The sequence below is a fragment of the Odocoileus virginianus genome, chromosome 3 (assembly GCF_023699985.2).
Source record: "Odocoileus virginianus isolate 20LAN1187 ecotype Illinois chromosome 3, Ovbor_1.2, whole genome shotgun sequence".
NCBI lineage: Eukaryota > Metazoa > Chordata > Mammalia > Artiodactyla > Cervidae > Odocoileus > Odocoileus virginianus.
In genome coordinates, this window is record NC_069676.1 from 19,321,985 (window position 1) to 19,341,890 (window position 19,906).

Here is a 19,906-nt window from a genome sequence, read left to right on the forward strand (position 1 = left end):
CATTTTTGGATATTTGTTTTAATCTCATTTAATGCCATAACAAACCACTTGTGGAATCTTCATTTCTGACCAGAAATCAAGCCCTGAGCCTTTGGAGTGGGAGCACTGACTCTAAGACCCTAGACTACCAGAGAACTAACCCTTGGGGGTATCAAATAGTGAGAACTCACACAAAGGAAACCGCTGGAATACAAGACCCGGCATCACCCAACCACCAGTAGCACCCTGTGCAGGAAGCCTCATCTAAACAACAAACCAAACAAAAATACAAACCCAGTCAGCAGCAGACAGGGTTACCACCTCACTCAGCCTTGCCACCAGAGGAAAAACAAACAAACAAAAACACAGAACAAATTTCACCTTATACAAAACTTACGCAAACCACTGGACCAACCTTAGGAGGGCAGAAACCAAAAGAAAGAAAGAATTCAACCTTGAAGCCTGGGAAAAGGAGACCTCAAACACAATAAGTTAAAAAAATAATAGTAATGAAAAGGCAGAGAAATACTACACAAATGAAGGAACAAACTAGAAACACAAAAGTCCAAATAAGTGAAGAGGAAATAGGCAAACTACCTGAAAAAGAATTAAGAATAATGATAGTAAAGATGATCAAAAACCTTGAAAGAAAATGGAGAAAATGCAATTACAAAGACCTAGAAGAATTAAAGAATAAACATGCAGAGACAAACAACACAATTACTGAAATTAAAAATACTCTAGAAGGAATCAATAGCAGAATATCTGAAACAGAAGAACAAATCAGTGAGCTGGAAGATAAAATGGTGGAAATAACTTCTGAAGAGCAGAATAACTGCAGATAGCCTCAGAGACCTCTGGGACAATATCAAACATACCAAGCTTTGAATTTTAGGGGTCCCAGAAGAAGAAGAGCAAAAGAAAGAATATGGAAAAATTTTTGAAGAGATTATAGCTGAAAATTTCCCCAACATGGAAAAGGAAATAGCCAATCAAGTACAAGAGGCACAAAGAGTCCCGTACAGGATAAACCCAAGGAGAAACACCCCAAGACACATACCAATCAAACTAACAAAGACTAAACACAAAGAATATTACAAGCAGCAAGGGAGAAGCAACATGGGACATACAAGGGAAACCTCATATGCTTAACAGCTGATCTTTCAGCAGAAACTATAGGCCAGAAGGGAATGGCAGAATATATTTAAAGTACTGAAAGGAAAAAATCTACAACCAAGATTACTGTACCCAGCAAGGATCTCATTCAAAATTGATGGAGAAATCAGAAGCTTTTCAGACAAGCAAAAGTTAAGAGAATTCAATACCACCAAACCAGCTTTACAACAAATGTTAAATAGACTTATATAGTCAAGAAATACAAGAGAAGAAAAAAGAGCTACAAAATCAATCCTAAACAATTAAGAAAATGGCAATAGGGACATGTATATCAACAATTACTTTAAATGGATTAAGTGCTCCAACCAAAAGACACAGACTGGCTGAATGGATAAAAGAACAAGACCCATATATATGCTGTCTACAAGAAATTCACTTCAGACCTAAAGACACATACAGACTGAAAGTGAGAGGATGGTAAAATATATTCCATGCAAATGGGAAGCAAAAGAAAGCTGGAATAGCAGTCCTTTTATCAGACAAAATACACCTTAAAATTAAAAAGATTACAGGAGATAAGGAAGGACACCATGTAATGATAAAGGAATCAATCCAAGAGGAAGACATAGCAATTGTAAATTTCTATGCACCCAGCATAGGAGCACTTCAATACATAAGACATAAGACACGTTAACAAAGCTAAAAACAGAAGTTGACTGTAATACAATAATAGTAGGAAACTTGAACACCCTACTCACACCAATGGACAGATCATCAAAATGGAAAATTAATAAGGAAATACAAGTCTTAAATGATGCATTAGATGAAATGGATATCATAGATATCTTCAGGACATTCCATCCAAATGCAGAAGAATACACCTCAAGTGCACATGGAATATTCTCCAAGATAGTCCACATCTTGGGTCACAAATCAAACCTCAGTAAATTTAAGAAAATTGAAATCATATCAAACATCTTCTCCAACCACAATGCTATGAGACTAGATATCAATTACAAGAAAAAACTGTAAGAAACACAAACACATGGAGATTAAATAACACATTTCTAAATAACCAACAAGTTACTGAAGAAATCAAAAGGGAAATAAATAAATTTCTAGAAACAAATGACAATGAAAACACAACTCAAAACCTGTGGGATGCAGCAAAAGCAGTCCTAAGAGGGAAGTTTATAGCAATACAATCCTACCTCAAGAAACAAGAAAAACATAGACTAGACAACCTACCTTTACACCTGAAACAACTGGAGAAAGAACACCCCCCCAAATTAGTAGAAGGAAAGAATTCATAAAGATCTGAGCAGAAATAAATGAAAAAGAAATGAAAGACACAATAGTAAAGATTAATAAAACTAAAAACTGGTTCTTTGAGAAGATAAACAAAATAGACAAACCTTTAGCCAGACTCATCAAGAAAAAAAGAAGAATCAAATCAACAAAATTAGAAATGAAAAAGGAGAGGTTACAACAGACAGTGCAGAAATATAAAGGATTATACGAGACTGTTATGAACAACCATATGGCAATAAAATGGATAACCTGGAAGAAATGGACAGGTTCTTTGAAAAGTTCAATCTTTTAAGATTGAACCAGGAAGAAATAGAAATTATGAACGACCCAGTTACAAGCACTGAAATTGAAGCTGTGATAAAAAAAAATCTCCCAAAAAACAAAAGCCCAGGACCAGACGGCTTCACAGGAGAATTCTATCTAACATTTAGAGAAGAGCTAATGCCTGTCCTTCTAAAACTCTTTGAAGAAATTGCAGAGGAAGGAACACTTCCAAACTCATTCTACAAGGCCACCATCACCCTGATACAGAAACCAGACACAGACAACACCAAAAAAGAAAGCTATAGGCCAATATCACTGATAAACATAGATGCAAAAATCCTCAACAGAATTTTAGCAAACAGAATTCAGCAACACATCAGAAAGCTCATACAGCATGATCAAGTTGGGTTTATTCCAGGAATCCAAGGATTCTTCATTATATGCAAATCAACCAATGTGATATATACCATATTAACAAATTGAAAGATAAAAACCATATGTTAATCTCAATAGATGCAGAAAAAGCCTTTGACAAAATTCACCACCCGTTTATGATTAAATCTTTTCAAAAAATGGTCATAGAAGGAACCTACCTCAGTGTAGTAAAGGGTGTATATGAGAAGCCTACAGCAAACATTATTCTCAGTGGTGAAAAACTGAAAGCATTCCCCCAAAGATCAGGAACAAGACAAAGGTGTCCACTTTCACCACTCTTATTCAACATAGTTCTGGAAGTCCTAGCTACAGCAATCAGAGAAGAAAAAAAATAAAAGGAATCCAGATTGGAAAAGAAGTAAAGCTCTCACTGTGTGCAGATGACATGATACTGTACATAGAAAACCCTAAAGATAGTATCAGAAAATTACTAGATCTGATTAGTGAATTTAGCAAAGTTGCAAGATACAACATCAGTACACAAAAATCACTTAAATGTTTCTATATACTACCAATGAAGAATCAGAAAGAGAAGTTAAGGAATCAATCCCATTCACAGTTGCAACAAAAAGAATTAAATATGTAGGAATAAACTTACCTAAGGAGACAAAAGAACTGTACACAGAAAATTATAAGACACTGATGAAAAAATCAAAGACAACATAAACAGATGGAGAGATATCCCATGTTCCCGAGTAGGAAGAATCAATATTGTGAAAATGGCTATACTGCCAAATGCAGTCTACAGACTCAGTGCAATCCCTATCAAATTACCATGGCATTTTTCACAGAACTAGAACAAAAAATTTCACAATTCATATGGAAACACAAAAGACCCCAAATAGCCAAAGCAGTCTTGAGAAAGAAGAGTGGAGCTGGAGGAATCAACCTTCTGACTTCAGATTATACTACAAAGCTGTAGTCATCAAGACAGTATGGTATTGGCACAAAAACAGAAATATTGACCAGTGAAACAAGATAGAAAGCCCCAAAATAAACCCATGCACTTATTGGTACCTTATTTTTGACAAAAGAGGCAAGAATATACAATCGGACAAAGACAGCCTCTTTGATAAATGGTGCTGGGAAAACTGGACAGCTGCGTGTCAAAGAATGAAATTAGAACACTTCCTGACATCATACACAAAGATAAACTCAAAATGGATTAAAGACCTAAATGTAAGACCAGAAGCTATAAAACTCTGAGAGGAAAATACAGGCAGAACACTCAATAACATAAATCAAGATCCTCTGTGACCCACTTCCTAGAGTAAGGGAAATAAAAATAAAAGTAAACAAGTGGGGCCTAATTAAACTTAAAAGCTTTTGCACAGCAGAGGAAAGTATAAGCAAGGTGAAAAGACAACCCTCAGAATGGGAGAAAATAATAGCACATGAAACAACTGACGAAGGGTTAATTTCCAAAATATACAAGCAGCTCATAGAACTCAATGCTAGAAACTCAAACAACCCAGTCAAAAAGTGGGACAAAAGACCTAAAGAGCCATTTTTCCAAAGAGGACATACAGATGGCTAACAAACACATGAAAAGATGCTCAACACCGCTCATTATTAGAGAAATGCAGATCAAAACCACAGTGAGATATCACCTCTCACCAGTCAGAATGGTCATCATCAAAAAATCAACAAACAATAAATGCTGGAGAGGATGTGCAGAAAAGGAAACGCTCTTACACTGTTGGTGGGAATGTAAATTGATACAGCCACTATGGAAGACTGGAGATTCCTTAAAAAACTGGGAATAAAACCACGATATGACCCAGCAGTCCCACTCCTTGGCATATACCCTGAGGAAACCAGAGTTGAAAAAGACACATGTATCCCATTGTTCATTGCAGCACTATTTACAATAGCTAAGAACATGGAAGCAACCTAGATGTCCAGCAACAGATGAATGGATAAAGAAGTTGTGGTACATATACACAATGGAATATTACTCAGCCATAAAAAGGAATGCATTTGAGTCAGTTCTGATGAGGTAGATGAGCCTAGAACCTATTATACAGAGTGAAGTGAGTCAGAAAGAGAAAGATAAATATCATATTCAAATGTACATGTAAGGAATCTAGAAAAAATGGTACTGAAGAATTTATTTACAGGGCAGTAGTGGAGAAACAGACTTAGAGAATAGACTTATGGACATGGGGAGAGGGGAAGAGAGGGGAAGATATATGGGAAGAGTAAGATGGAAACTTACACTACCATATGTAAAATACAGTCAATGGAAATTTGCTGTATGTCTCAGGAAACTCAAACAGGGGCTCTGTATCCATCTAGAGGGGTGAGATGGGGAGGGAGGTTCAAAAGGGAGGGGATATATATATATATATATATACCTGTGGCTGATTCATGTTGAGGTTGACAGAAAACAACAAAATTCTGTAAAACAATTATCTTTCAATTAAAAAAAAAATATATTGAACAACTTAAGAAAAAAAAGATACATGCAACCTAGTATTCATGGCATTAATATTCACAATATCCAAGACTTGGAAACAACTTAAATATCCATTGACAGATAAATGGATAAAAAAGATGTGGTGTGTGTGTGTGTGTGTAAATTAATATATATGTGTATATACTAATATATAGATATATTTATGTGGTATATAAAGTAATACATGTGTATATATTAACATACACATGTACACATATTAATACATAATATATGTACATATTAATATGAATCAATATATATGTGTATATATACATATAATGTGATATTGCATATGTGCATGCTAAGTTGTTTCAGTCATGTCTGATTGCAACCTCATGGACCACAGCCTGCCAGGCTCCTCTGTCCATGGGATTCTCTAGTTAGGAATACTGGAGTGGGTTGCCATGACCTCCTGACCCAGGGATTGAACCCGTGTCTCTTATATCTCCTGCATTGGCAGGCAAGTTCTTTACCACTAGTGCCATCTGGGAAATTCAGTTATTCAGACCAAAAAAGAATGAAATAATGCCATTTGCAGCAATATGGATGGACCTAGAGATTTTCATAGTAAGAAAGAAAAAGACAAACACCATGCAATATGACTTATATGTGGGATCCAAAATACAGCACAATTGGACATATCTATGAAACAGTACCAGACTCATGGATACAGAGAACAGACTAGTGATTGCCGAGGAGGAGGAGAAAGGGTGGTATGGAGGAGGATTGGTTGGCATCAGTTTTTCTGTACCCTCTTATAAAACAAAAATAATTTAATTTTATATTCCAAAATAAATATTTTGACAAAAATTACAGCTATGGAAGTGTTTAGTTTTATTTCCATTATGTGATGTATCATTAGGTTGGGTCATTGAATCTACTCAATTGCTGCAAGCTGTTCTCTCCTAGGCATTGTAAAATTTAATGTAGGTCACTTTTGATATAATGTCTGTCACATTGGTTTGTTTTCATGACTGAAAAGAGAAAAATCACAATCATAAGTAGCATGCTTTATTTATATTGCAAAAATAATAGGTATTAAAATATTAAATATGACCTTTTCAAATTAGACTTCCTCTCCAAATTAAAACACTACTGTAGTTTGATTGGATAATCACATAGCTATAAAACTATTCCTGTCATTTCATAAGGTAGTTCCAGTTTAAAAAATACATCCCATGGATATAATTCTAAAGAGAAAAAAAGTATCTGCTCAAGATACTCATATTAGTTTCCTTTATAAAATATAACTAAAATAGGAAACAATTCCAAATATCCCTCAGCAAGGCAATAGCAAATCAATTTTAGTAAAAATTTTAAGTTGTTTTTAACATGGAAATATATGTAGAGATAATGTTAAGTGGGAAAAAAATAAGATAAAATAAGACCTATGCTGTGGAATCATAAAATCCTAAAAGATGATGCTGTTAAAGTGCTGGACTCAATATGCTAGCAATTTTGGAATATTCAGCAGTGGCCACAGGACTAGAAAAAGTCAGTTTTCATTCCAGTCCCAAAGAAAGGCAATGCCAAAGAATGTTCAAACTACCGCACAATTGCACTCATCTCACACGCTAGCAAAGTAATGCTAAAAATTTTCCAAGCAAGGCTCCAAGAATACATGAACTGAGAATTTCCAGGTGTTCAGGCTGGATTTAGAAAAGGCAGAGGAACCAGAGATCAAATTGCCAACATCCGTTGGATCATAGAGGAGGCAAGAGAGTTCTAGAGAAACTTCTACTTCTGTTTTATTGACTACTTAAAGCCTCTGACTGTGTGGATCACAACAAACTGTGGAAAATTCTTCAAGAGATTGGAATACCAGACCACCTTACCTGTCTCCTGAGAAATCTGTATGCAGGTCAAGAAGCAACAGTTAGAACCAGACATGGAGCAACAGACTGGTTCCAAATTGGGAAAGGGTACATCAAGGCTGTATATTGTCACTCTGCTTACTTAACTTTGGTGCAGACATCAGTGTGAAATGCTGGGCTGGATGAAGCACAAGTTGGAATCAAGATTGGTGGGAGAGATATAAAATAACCTCAGATACGCAGTGATACCACCCTTATGGCAGAAAGTGAAGAGGAACTGAAGAGCCTCTTGATGAAAGTGAAAGAGTTGACTTAAAAAATAGTGAAAAAGTTGGTTTAAAACTCAACATTCAAAAAATGAAAATCATGGCATCCAGTCCCATCACTTCATGGCAAATAGATGGGGAAACAATGAAAACAGCGACAGACTTTATTTCTTGGGTTCCAGAATCACTGCAGATGGGGATTGCAGCCATGAAATTAAAAGACGCTTGCTCCTTGGAAGAAAAGCTATGACAAACCTAGACAGTGTCTTAAAAAGGAAGGCATTTTACTTTGCTGACAAAGGTCTGTCTAGTCAAAGCTATGGTTTTTCTAGTAGTTATGCATGGATGTGAGAGTTGGACCATAAAAAAAGCTGAGCGCCGAAGAATTGATGCTTTTGAACTGTGGTGTTGGAGAAGACTCTTGAGTCCCCTGGACTGCAAGGAGATCAAACCAGTTAATCCTAAAGGAAATCAGTCCTGAATATTCCTTGGAAGGACTGAAGCGGAAACTCCAATACTTTGGCTACCTGATGCGAAGAACTGACTCATTGGAAAAGACCCTGATGCTGGGAAAGATTGAAGGCAGGAGGAGAAGGGGACGACAGAGGATGAAATGGTTGGATGGCATCACCGACTTGATGGACATGAGTTTGAGCAAGCTCTGGGAGTTGGTGATGGACAGGGAAACCTGGCGAGCTGCGTTCCATAGGGTCACAAAGAGTCGGACATGATTGAGCAACTGAACTGAATTGACGCTGTGGAAATATGTAGTGTGTTTCTTCTGATAAGGTGATTTGAAGTGATGTCAGATTTATCTGTTTTTTTATATCGTGGGAAAATTCATAAATTTGATTTTTAAAAATTCATGATTTGAAAGAAAATAGAAAAGGTTATGTATGAGGAGTCACAAATCCTTGCATTTTCCCTCACTGATTTCCATTTACCTTCTTTCATTGAGCTTTTATCTATGCAATTTACATTCTAGTTATCTGACTTCTAATATAGCTATTTGCTGATAAAGAGTACCCTTTTAATGTTTAAATTCTAAAATCGCAGCTTGCCTGTACATGAATGTATAGTAGGAAAATAATTTTGGTGTTGGATGAAATTAACCATATTGCTTTTAAAGTACTTTGGAATTTAAGGAAAAAACCCATACATGCCCATTGTGAAAAACAAAGCATCTTTTTATGTGCACAATATATTCATGTAAAACATTTATACACACTCAAATTCTTAGCATATTTTGAATGGATCTTTTTTGTTTTACAGAAATGGATTATACTCTATACTCCTGTTTAACTTTTTTCTCTCTCTTATGTTTTGGGTATCTTTCCATGTCATTAAGATCTACCTTATTTTTTTAAGAGACTGCTTCGTAATCAGTATGACTATTCTCTTAATATAATTGATTAACTGCTGCCCTATTGGTTGTTTTTGATGTCTTGCTGTTGTAAATGGTTTTATCCTGAAGATTTTTGTTATCATCTAACGTATATGTGAAAGTATTCCTGTGATTGTTTCCCAGAATATAATGCCTTTTAGAGACAGCTGAAACAGAAGTTTATTTTTTGAACTATTTAACATATATTTTAAAGTCAGTTAATTTTTTAAGCCAGTAATACTTGAAATTAAGTATTTTGTCCTAAAAGTACCTCTTTAATATAAAAAAATTAGTTTTTTATTACCAACATAAATGTCAGAAATTTCATAGCTAAATACACCTAAGCTTTTGTGTTTTAACCATGTTCTCTGGCTTTTGGCTGTGATGAAATTCATTATTTTGGATATTATTTTTAGAGGCATTCCCTGTTGTTAGTAGTTTTCAAGAGTTTCCTTCTTTTATTTAAGGTTCTGTTGGTGCAACTAATATGAATGAACATAGTTCCCGTTCACATGCCATCTTTACAATTACTATAGAATGCAGTGAAAAAGGTGTTGATGGTAACATGCATGTCAGGATGGGGAAGCTTCATCTTGTAGATCTTGCTGTAAGTAATAGGATGCTGGTTAAGAATAACTCTTGTAGTTTCTTTATATTTTATAAATGAGTAATAACAAGTGAAAAGGAGTGATTATATATATACATATATATTTAAGTTTTATATGTGTGTTTAACTATTAATTAAGAACTGTTTCTAACATATACAAACAAAAAATAGTATAATTTTCCAAGTACTCACCACCCAACTTTAATAGTTATCAGTTCATGTTCAGTTCTATTTCATCTCTACCCTCAGCCACTTCTTCCCTTCCAGTATTATTTTGAAGTGAATTCCAGATACCATACTAGTTTTTACTGTTAAAATATATATATTTTTAACTTTGGGAAGAATATTCTGTATTTTTTTTGTTATAGCTTTACTTCTGTCTCTGTTTATTGCTAGGGTTCAGAAAGACAGGCAAAGACTGGAGCTACTGGACAGCGCCTGAAAGAAGCTACAAAAATCAATCTTTCGCTTTCCACCCTTGGCAATGTGATTTCTGCCTTGGTTGATGGAAAAAGCACTCATGTGCCTTATCGTAACTCTAAATTGACTCGTCTTCTTCAGGATTCTTTAGGAGGAAATTCAAAAACCATGATGGTAAGACTTAATTGGTGGTTTAGTTACTATCAGGAAAATTTTAAGATTCTGATTTATGCCAGCAATTGATGTTCATAACATTTTAAAAGCTATTGATTATTTTACATTTTAAAATTTGTGGTTATTTTTTCCAGCACACTATGTGTGCTAGCCTATAATTGGATTGTTTGGAAACCCATGGGGTGATGCCCTCTTTTTCACGGCCAGAGTGGAAATATGTTCCAGAATTCTTTGATATATTCATAATGGTAGTATTAATTTTAAGTGTGTTGGGACTTCCCTGGTAGTCCAGTGAGTGATTAAGGCTTCATGCTTCCACTTCAAGGGATGCTGCAGTTTCCAACCCTGGTCAGGGAACTAAGATCATGCATGCCATGCAGCGTGGCCAAAATATAAATAAATTTAAAAAATTAAAATGTAATAATAAAAATAATATTATAAATATTATTTATAAAAATAAATTAAAAATTTTTAGCTATCACGTGTACAGTGAAATGTTTTGTGTTCCTAATTCAACAGTGTGCAAATATTGGACCAGCAGATTATAATTATGATGAAACCATCAGTACATTGCGGTATGCTAATCGTGCTAAGAATATTAAAAACAAAGCTAGAATTAATGAAGATCCAAAGGATGCTTTGCTTCGTCAGTTTCAGAAGGAAATAGAAGAACTGAAAAAGAAGCTTGAAGAAGGTAACGTTTTCTTGAAAATATTAATCTTCAGTTCAGTCGCTTAGTAGTGTCCGACTCTTTGCGACCCCATGAATTGCAGCACACCAGGCCTCCCTGTCCATCACCAACTCCCGGAGTTGACTCATAGTCATGTCCATCGAGTTGGTGATCCCATCCAGCCATCTCATTCTCTGTCGTCCCCTTCTCCTCCTGCCCCCAATCCCTCCCAGCATCAGGATCTTTTACAGTGAGTCAGCTCTTCTCATGATGTGGCCAGAGTATTGGAGTTTCAACTTCAGCATCAGTCCTTCCAATGAACACCCAGGGCTGATCTCCTTTAGGATGGACTGGTTGGATCTCCTTGCAGTCCAAGAGACTCTCAAGAGTCTTCTCCAGCACCACAGTTCAAAAGAATCAATTCTTCAGCGCTCAGCTTTCTTCACAGTCCAACTCTCACATCCATACATGACCACTGGAAAACCATAGCCTTGACTAGATGGACCTTTGTTGGCAAAGTAGTGTCTCTGCTTTTTAATATGCTGTCTAGGTTGGTCATAACTTTCCTTCCAAGGAGTAAGCGTCTTTTAATTTCATGGCTGCAGTCACTATCTGCAGTGATTTTGGAGCCCAGAAAAATAAAGTCAGCCACTGTTTCCACTGTTTCCCTATCTATTTGCTGTGAAGTGATGGGACCAGATGCCATGATCTCAGTTTTCTGAATGTTGAGCTTTAAGCCAACTTTTTCACTCTCCTCTTTCACTTTCATTAAGAGGCTCTTTTTAGTTCCTCTTCACTTTCTGCCGTAAGGGTGGTGTCATCTGCATATCTGAGGTTATTGATATTTCTCCCAGCAATCTTGATTCCAGCTGTGCTTCTTCCAGCCCAGTGTTTCTCATGATGTACTCTGTAAATAAGTTAAATAAGCAGGGTGACAGTATACAGCCTTGACATACTTCTTTTCCTATTTGGAACCAGTCTGTTGTTTTATGTACAGTTCTAACTGTTGCTTCCTGACTTGCATATAGGTTCCTCAAGAGGCCTAAAAATGTGTTGTTTAACCAATAAATGTTCTAACAAAACCACATATTAAAAATTCTCTGAATGTCTGACATTTATGTTTAAGGGAATATTTTTGCAAAGTAACTTGCTACTTATATTATTGAGCATTTTCACATTAAGTTCAATTAAAATTATGTAATATTTGTGTAATGATTTAAAAATTCATTTGATTTAAACCTCCATCTCAGTCTTCATGATCTTTTGTAAAGATTTCATATGACCATTTACTAAACAAGGAATTTTTGTTTCTCTATATGAGTGAGTTCTGCCGTACGTGTAATTAGTTATTATGACCAGAGTTCTTTGTAATAAATATCAGGCACTATTATTTGAAGTAAATAAAGCAATCACAGAGTTATGGGTGAACCTAGTTTGTTGTTTGTTGTTGTTCAGTTGCCCAGTTGCATTCCACTCCTTGCAACCCCATGAACTGCAACACACCAGGCTTCCCTGTCCACTCTCTCCTGGAGTCTCCTCAAATTCATGTCCACTGAGTCGTGATGCTATCTAACCATCTCATCCTCTGCTGTCCCCTTCAGTCTTTCCCAGCATCAGGGTCTTTTCCAATGAGTTGGCTCTTTACATCAGGTGGCCAAAATATTGGAACTTCAGCATCAGTCCTTCAATGAGTATTCAGGGTTTGTTTCCTTTAAGATTGACTGGTTTGATCTCCTTGCAATCTAAGGTCCTCTCAAGAGTCTTCTCCAGCACCACAATTCAGAAGCATCAATTCTTTGGCACTCAGCCTTCTTTATGGTCCAACTCTCCATACATGGTCCAACAATCCATACATGGCTACTGGAAAAACCATAGCTTTGACTGTGTGGAACTTGGTTGGCAAAGTGATACCTCTGCTTTTGTATCTCTGCTTTTATGTGCTGTCTAGATTTGTCATAGCTTTCCTTCCAAGGAGCAAGTGTCTTTTAATTTCATGGCTATAGTCACCATCTACAGTGATTTTGGAATCCAAAAAAATAAAATTTGTCACTGTTTCCATTTTCTCCCCTTGTAGTTGTCATAAAGTGATGGGACCAGATGCCATGATCTTAGTTCTTTTAATGTTGAGTTTTAGGGCAGCTTTTTTTCACTCTCCTCTTTCACCACCATCAACAAGCTTTTTAGTTCCTCTTCACTCTCTGCCATTAGAGTGGTATCATATGCATATCTGAGGTTGTTGATAACTTCTTCCAGCAGTCTTGATTCCAGCTTGTGATTCATCCAGCCCAGCATTTCGCATGATATACTCTGCATAGAAGTTAAATAAGCAGAGTGACAATATACAGCCTTGTTGTACTTCCTTCCCAGTTTTGAACCAGTCAGTTGTTCTGGTTCTAACTGTTCCTTCTTGACCAGCATACACGTTTCTCAGGAGGCAGGTAAGGTAGTCTGGTATTCCCATCTTTCTAAGAATTTTCCACAGTTTCTTGTGATCCACACAAACAAAGGCTAACAATCAGTGTGTTAACTGCTCATGTAAACCTAGTTTACTATAAGTAAAAATTGATTGCATGGCCTTGAAAATATGCTTTCATATTTAAATTTGAACTTGAGATTCTATTTTGGAAATCCTTTTCTAACGAGATATAATGTTAGACATTTAGAAAATTTGAAGACCTTGTCATGAGGGTGAGAAATTTACCAACCATAGTTAGTTGGTCAGTAACTCCTTGAATCTTCGTGCTATGAACTAGCTGGCACAGGGCTCCTTTACATACCTGGTGAATAAAGGGCTTTGAAATTGCCTCTCTCCAGTCTATGGGAAAACTGGTTAAATCAGATGTAAATCCAGATCCAGACATCACAAACATTTGAAGAAGGTGCTGATTCAATAAATTTGAGTAAGATTGTTGAGGAAGAGCTATAATTTAGCTGCCTCTTAGATAATGGAATTTGGTATTTTAACTGTGACCACTAGGTGGTATTTATAGTCAGTATGTTTCAAAGATGTAAAATTTCTTAGATTTGTTAGTGTTGAGTTCATACCTTTATATTGCTGATCCAGTTTTTGCATTTTTAAAATTGTGATAAAATATGTAATACATAACATAAATTTTACCATTTTAACTATTTTTTGTGTTAAGTTCTATGGTATTAAATATATTTGCATTGTTCTACAATTGTCACCAGCTTCTATCTCAAATAATAATAATAATAATTATTATTATTATTATTAATAATCCCAAAATGAACCTCTGCTGTACCCATTAAATGCTAACTCCCCATCCCTCTCTCCTCAATCCCTGGTAACCATTATTCTACTTTCTATCTCTCTGAATTTGACTATTCTAAGTACCCCATATAAGTAGAATCATACAATATGTCTCCTTTTGTGTCTGGCTTATTTTACTTGGCATAAGGTCCTCAGTAGTCATCCATGTTGTAGCATGTGTCAGAATTTTCTTGCATTTTTTTTTTTTAATCCTTTTATCTGTTGATGTATACTTGGGTTGCTTCTACCTTTTGACTATTGGGAATAATGCTGTTATGAATGTCAGTGTACAAATACCTGTTCAAGTCCTTGCTTTCAGTTCTTTTGGATATATATCCAGAGGTGAAGTTGCTAGATATATGGTAATGCTAACTTTATTTTTAATAAACTTCACTTTATTTACACTCTTAGGACATTTCTTATAATCCAGTTAATAGAGTTGATCATAGGAGTAATCTAAAAAAAAGGCAAAAATATTAAAAGAATAACTTTTTAACTTTCACTTTGAAGTAATTTTAGGTTTATAGAAAACTCACAAGTATAGCAAGGAGAGTTCTATGTACCTGTTACCTGGCTTCCCCTGAGGTCAGCATCTTACATAATTGTGTAAGATGATTATCACACCAGGAAGTTTACAGTGATACAACTTTTTAACTAATCCATAGATTCTTACTAGAATTTTGACAGTTTTTTTATTTAATGCCCTTTTTTTGTAGTTCAAGATCCAGTTATAGATCATAGATTGCATTTATTGATAGTTGTCATGTCTGTTTAATTTCCTTCAGTCTCTTTAATTCCTCAGTCTTTATGATCATGACATTTTTGAAGAGTACTGGTCATATATTTATAGAATGTTCCTCAATTTGAATTTATCTGTAGTTTTCTCATAATTATTCTGCAAATTTTCACCACTGAAAGATCCTCTGGAGAAGGGAAGGGCTACACATTCCAGTATTCTGGCCTGGACTGAATAGTCCGTAGGGCTGCAGAGTCAGACACAACTGAGTAACTTTCACGTCTCACAATTATTCTGTAATTCATAAAGTTTCTTCACTGTAAATTTATTTTACTATTTCCTTTGTATTTAATTTGTATCTTGTGGAGATATACTTTGACACTATACAAAACTTCTGTTTCTCATCATACTTTTTTCTCACTAATTTTAGCATCCAACAGTAGTCCTGTGGATTTGCTCAGTGATAACGTTTTCTTCCCATTTTTCTTTCTGATGTTTAGTGTTCTGAATTTTAGTGTAAGGAAGATTGGTCCCCTCTCCCCTATTTATTTGAGTATTTTTTAATGTCAGTATGGACTCATGGATATTTATTTTAGTCTGTGGGTTTATGATACAGTAATATTATTTATTTTATTGTTCAAATTGTTCCAGCTTTGGCCATTAGGAGATCTTTCATGGTAGTTCCTGTATCCTTTCAGCATGCTCTCATTAGTTTGTTTGCTTATTTTTTGAGCACTTCCTGATTTTCTGGCACCACAGGTGTTTGAGGCTCATTTTTTTTTTCTTTCCATTTATTTTTATTTGTTGGAGGCTAATTACTTTACATCATTACAGTAGTTTTTGTCATACATTGAAATGAATTAGCCATGGATTTACATGTATTCCCCATCCCGGTCCCCCCTCCCACCTCCCTCTCCACCCGATCCCTCTGGGTCTTCCCAGTGCACCAGGCCCGAGCACTTGTCTCATGCACCCAACCTGGGCTGGTGATCTGTTTCATCCTAGATAATACACATGTTTCAATGCTGTTCTCTTGAAACATCCCACCCTCGCCTTCTCCCAGAGTCCACAAGTCTGTTCTATACATCTGAGTCTCTTTTTCTGTTTTGCATATAGGGTTATCGTTACCATCTTTCTAAATTCCATATATATATGTTAGTATACTGTAATGGTCTTTATCTTTCTGGCTTACTTCGCTCTGTATAATGGGCTCCAGTTTCATCCATCTCATTAGAACTGATTCAAATGAATTCTTTTTAATGGCTGAGTAATATTCCATGGTGTATATGTACCACAGCTTCCTCATCCATTCATCTGCTGATGGGCATGTAGGTTGCTTCCATGTCCTGGCTATTATAAACAGTGCTGCGATGAACATTGGGGTGCACGTGTCTCTTTCAGATCTGGTTTCCTTGGTGTGTATGCCCAGAAGTGGGATTGCTGGGTTATATGGCAGTTCTATTTCCAGCTTTTTAAGAAATCTTTGAGGCTCATTTTTATATTTTCCTTACCCTGTTCTTAAAAATCATCTGTTTCTTCCTGGTTCCTTTCATTGGAGAATGGTATTTAGAAACCAAGATGTAGGCATTACGTGTACTCATTGCTGCCAGGGTGTCATTGTTTCTAGACCTGAAGAAATATATGTTTAATGAATTTCTTTTCCCAAGACTCTGAATTCTTTCCATTTTTTGTTTTTTAGGTTCAACTATTATGATTAGTGTATGTTTTACTCCCTCCCACCCAGTTATCTTTATTTTCCTAGACATTTCATATGTGGACAGTGGTAATTTTAAATAACTACTTTGAAGTTGCATTAATATTAGCTTTATAATTTCCTTTTTAAAAAAATTTTTTAAGTTAACATATTTGTTGTACAAATAAGCCCTTCTTCTATTACTTCATGAGATATAGTCCTAAAAGTGGGATCATGTGTTAGATGACAGTTTTATGGCTCCTAAAATATAAAAAGGTTGAATAAATTATTTAAAATCTTATCGATTTTCCTGGTGGTCCAGTGGATAAGACTCCATGCTCTCAATTCAAGGGGCCCAAGTTCGATATCTGATCGGGGAACTAAGATCCCACGTACTGCAGCTAAGCCTGTGTGCCATAACTACAGAGCGCACATGCTCTAGAGCCTGCCAGCTGCAACTGGAGAAGCCTGCACATGGTAACGAAGACCCAGTGCAGCCAAAAACTAAAGAAGCAAAAGAAATGAGCCAGTGAGATGTGGCATTTATAAAAATAAATAAATAAAATCTTAAACAGGAAACTGAGGAAAAAACGCTTTCCAAAAGTGATCATATTTTTCAAACACTGAAATAATATCTCTAACGTGTAACATTTAAAACTGTAAACTAATCATTTGAGAGTTGAAATAGGTCAAAGTCTAACTTCTCTTTAGGAACTTCAAAAATAGAACCTCTGTGTGTATCTGTTTCTGAGGTTAACATATCTGATATACTCTCTAGGAATATTAAAATAAGGTTTGTTTAGGGCACAAAAACTTAATGAAGAAAGTTGATATAGGCATTTCCTGAACAGGCAGTGATCTGGTACAGAATAAATATCATTGTATTAAATTTCTGTTTAAGGGGAAGAAATATCAGGCTCTGATATCAGCGGGTCAGAGGAAGAGGATGATGAAGAGGGTGAGGTTGGAGAAGATGGAGAGAAAAGGAAAAAAAGAAGGAGTAAGTTCATTTCAGTGTTCTAAAAATTAAATGAGATTGCTGCCTAATGATGGTTTAACATTCCTAAGGCTGTTGAGTACATGCTTTTTATTTTGCCGTTTTTTTTATTGTGGTAGAAATTTGAACAGAGGATTTGCCATATACCTGGTTAACTTTGCATTATTTTTCCCTCCTATACTGATCTGTTATTTCTAGATGAATCAGCATACAGTATGTTCTAGTTTTTTATACTACTTAGAATTATAAAAATCTGTGATAGTGGATGTTCCATTTTTAAATTTCATGTGGGATTTTAATGTGAGGACCTTTATGTTAGGAATCTGAATATTTTAGGAAGTTAAGATAATGTGTTTTTTTTCAAATATGATTAAGCTTTAGAAGTCATTGAATTTTTAAGTAATAAATTTGTAGAAGGATTCTATTATATAATAGCAGGTAAAATGTATTTTCTTTATAAAATGTACTGATCTGTTAACATGGGGCATTCATTTCTAAGTATCTATTAAAACTGTATATTGGGATGAAGACATAGGCGACAGTGCAAAAGAGAGACACACATTATAATGGCCTACATTTCAGATCTTTTTATTGGAGTATTTATTTCAGAACTCTCTTCCATTAATGTGGATCATTGTTTTCAAGCTGGTGCATATTTTGCTTGTCTTATTAAAATGTTCTTGCTGAAAATAACTCATCAGTGTTTGATCAGGTGTCCCAAATTTAAAAGCCATAGAGAGTCCTTCAAAAAACAGGAAAAATATAATTTAGAGCAAGAGTTGGCGAGTAGTCTGCTGGCCAAAATCAGCCCACCATCTGTTTTTGTAAATATAGTTTATTAAGCAGCCATGTTCATTTGTTTACATACAGTCTACAGCTGTCTTCACATGTGTCTATGGCTTGTGAAGCTTAAAGCACTTATCTTCTGTCCCTTTACAGCAAGTGTTTGCTGACCCCTGATTTAGAGAAATGGTTTTGTGTCCATACCTATTTTTTCAGAGTAAGCTATTCAAAGCTAAAGCAGATAATTTGTTAAAAAAATGAAGTTTTGAATTTAGAAAAATGCCACTGCTTACTTACTATATTAAAATATTTAATAGTAACATCTTCCTTCCAGGCTTAGAAATTTTCACAATTTCAGTAAGCCTTTTAAAGATTTGCTGTGAAACCTTAAACATATATATCTGATAGTTTGATGTTTTGGAGATGAAAGAGTGAAATGGGAGACATACCCAAACTGTTTGTATTAAAGGGTAATTTATCATTCCTATAACTTTAATTGTGCATGACTTTAAAGCTCAGTTCTTTTAGTTTATCAACAGAAACGGTTTAAATAGACTTACGTGTCACCAAGTGACTTATTTTTTATTCTTGTCATTCCAAACCTCTGAATTACTGTACTTTAAGTGAACAGTGAGGTTTGCCCACAGTGGATACTTAAATACAGTTTCTAATTCCCCTATATGGCTTTGTAATTAGAGAATACTACATAGACTGCCAAGACTGATTTTAAGGGAAAGTAAGTTTTGGTTCTTTAATACAAAACTTGATTGTCCTTTAAAATTCTTTCTCTGTGTATGTGTTCATTTTCTTGTTTCCTCTTTCTGTGGTTCCCGTTGGGCTCATTTCTTTGTCTTCCAGGCAGTAGCAGCAGCAGTAGTTCAGACTCCACATGTTCTGTCATAGAGAAACCTCTGGATAAGTTCTTGCCTAGTGAGTGGTAGCTCTTAAATTCTCTAACAGAGCTTTGGCTTTTCCATAACTCATGGGCTTCATTTGAGAAATGCTGCACCGCTCCCTGTCATGACTTAAAGAATACATGTTGGACTTCTCAGTAAAACAAAGCATGTGGTGATTTTTCCTCCCCTCTTCATTGCTTCCAGTTAACCATAATTGTTAAAACATATGCTTAAGCTTATGTTTGAGACAATGGAAGAGAGATTCATGCTTTTGCAGTTGAGATAATGTAAAGAGAGCTAGTAAGCTGTATAAGAGAGTAACTCTTACGGTTCCTCTTCATGTTTCATCATACATCCCAGTCGGTGTAAGGGAGCTATCTATAATAACAAAAGTCTGAATTTCATGAGGTACACATTTTATTTGGAAGTACAATGGTGCCCATTACAACATATTGTAGTTGAAAAGATTTTATGCTTTGGTGTCCTATTCTTAGGGGTAACTTAAGACCAAAAGCTCCCAAATAAAGAAAAATGTAAAGTTTGAAGCAAGTAAGATAAATTGAATGGTATTTTATATCAAATGACCATTTATCTCTATTTCTAAATGACCTGATTGATTTTAAGAAACTTTC

At 35.4% G+C, this 19,906-nt stretch overlaps 1 protein-coding gene across 5 annotated transcripts in view; it reads left to right on the top strand.

The window, feature by feature from the left end:
- KIF3A (kinesin family member 3A) overlaps positions 1 to 19,906 on the top strand; it is an 84,464-nt gene that overhangs the window by 48,954 nt on the left and 15,604 nt on the right. For 3 of the 5 annotated variants that reach the window (XM_020888762.2, XM_070465045.1, XM_020888763.2), the window contains exons 6-10: positions 9,495 to 9,634; positions 10,031 to 10,228; positions 10,748 to 10,922; positions 17,500 to 17,598; positions 19,237 to 19,308. In XM_020888762.2, the coding sequence (XP_020744421.1) occupies positions 9,495 to 9,634; positions 10,031 to 10,228; positions 10,748 to 10,922; positions 17,500 to 17,598; positions 19,237 to 19,308 (684 nt within the window). The remainder of the gene's footprint in view (positions 1 to 9,494; positions 9,635 to 10,030; positions 10,229 to 10,747; positions 10,923 to 17,499; positions 17,599 to 19,236; positions 19,309 to 19,906) is intronic. The other 2 variants (XM_020888764.2, XM_020888765.2) reach the window with 1 other exon arrangement.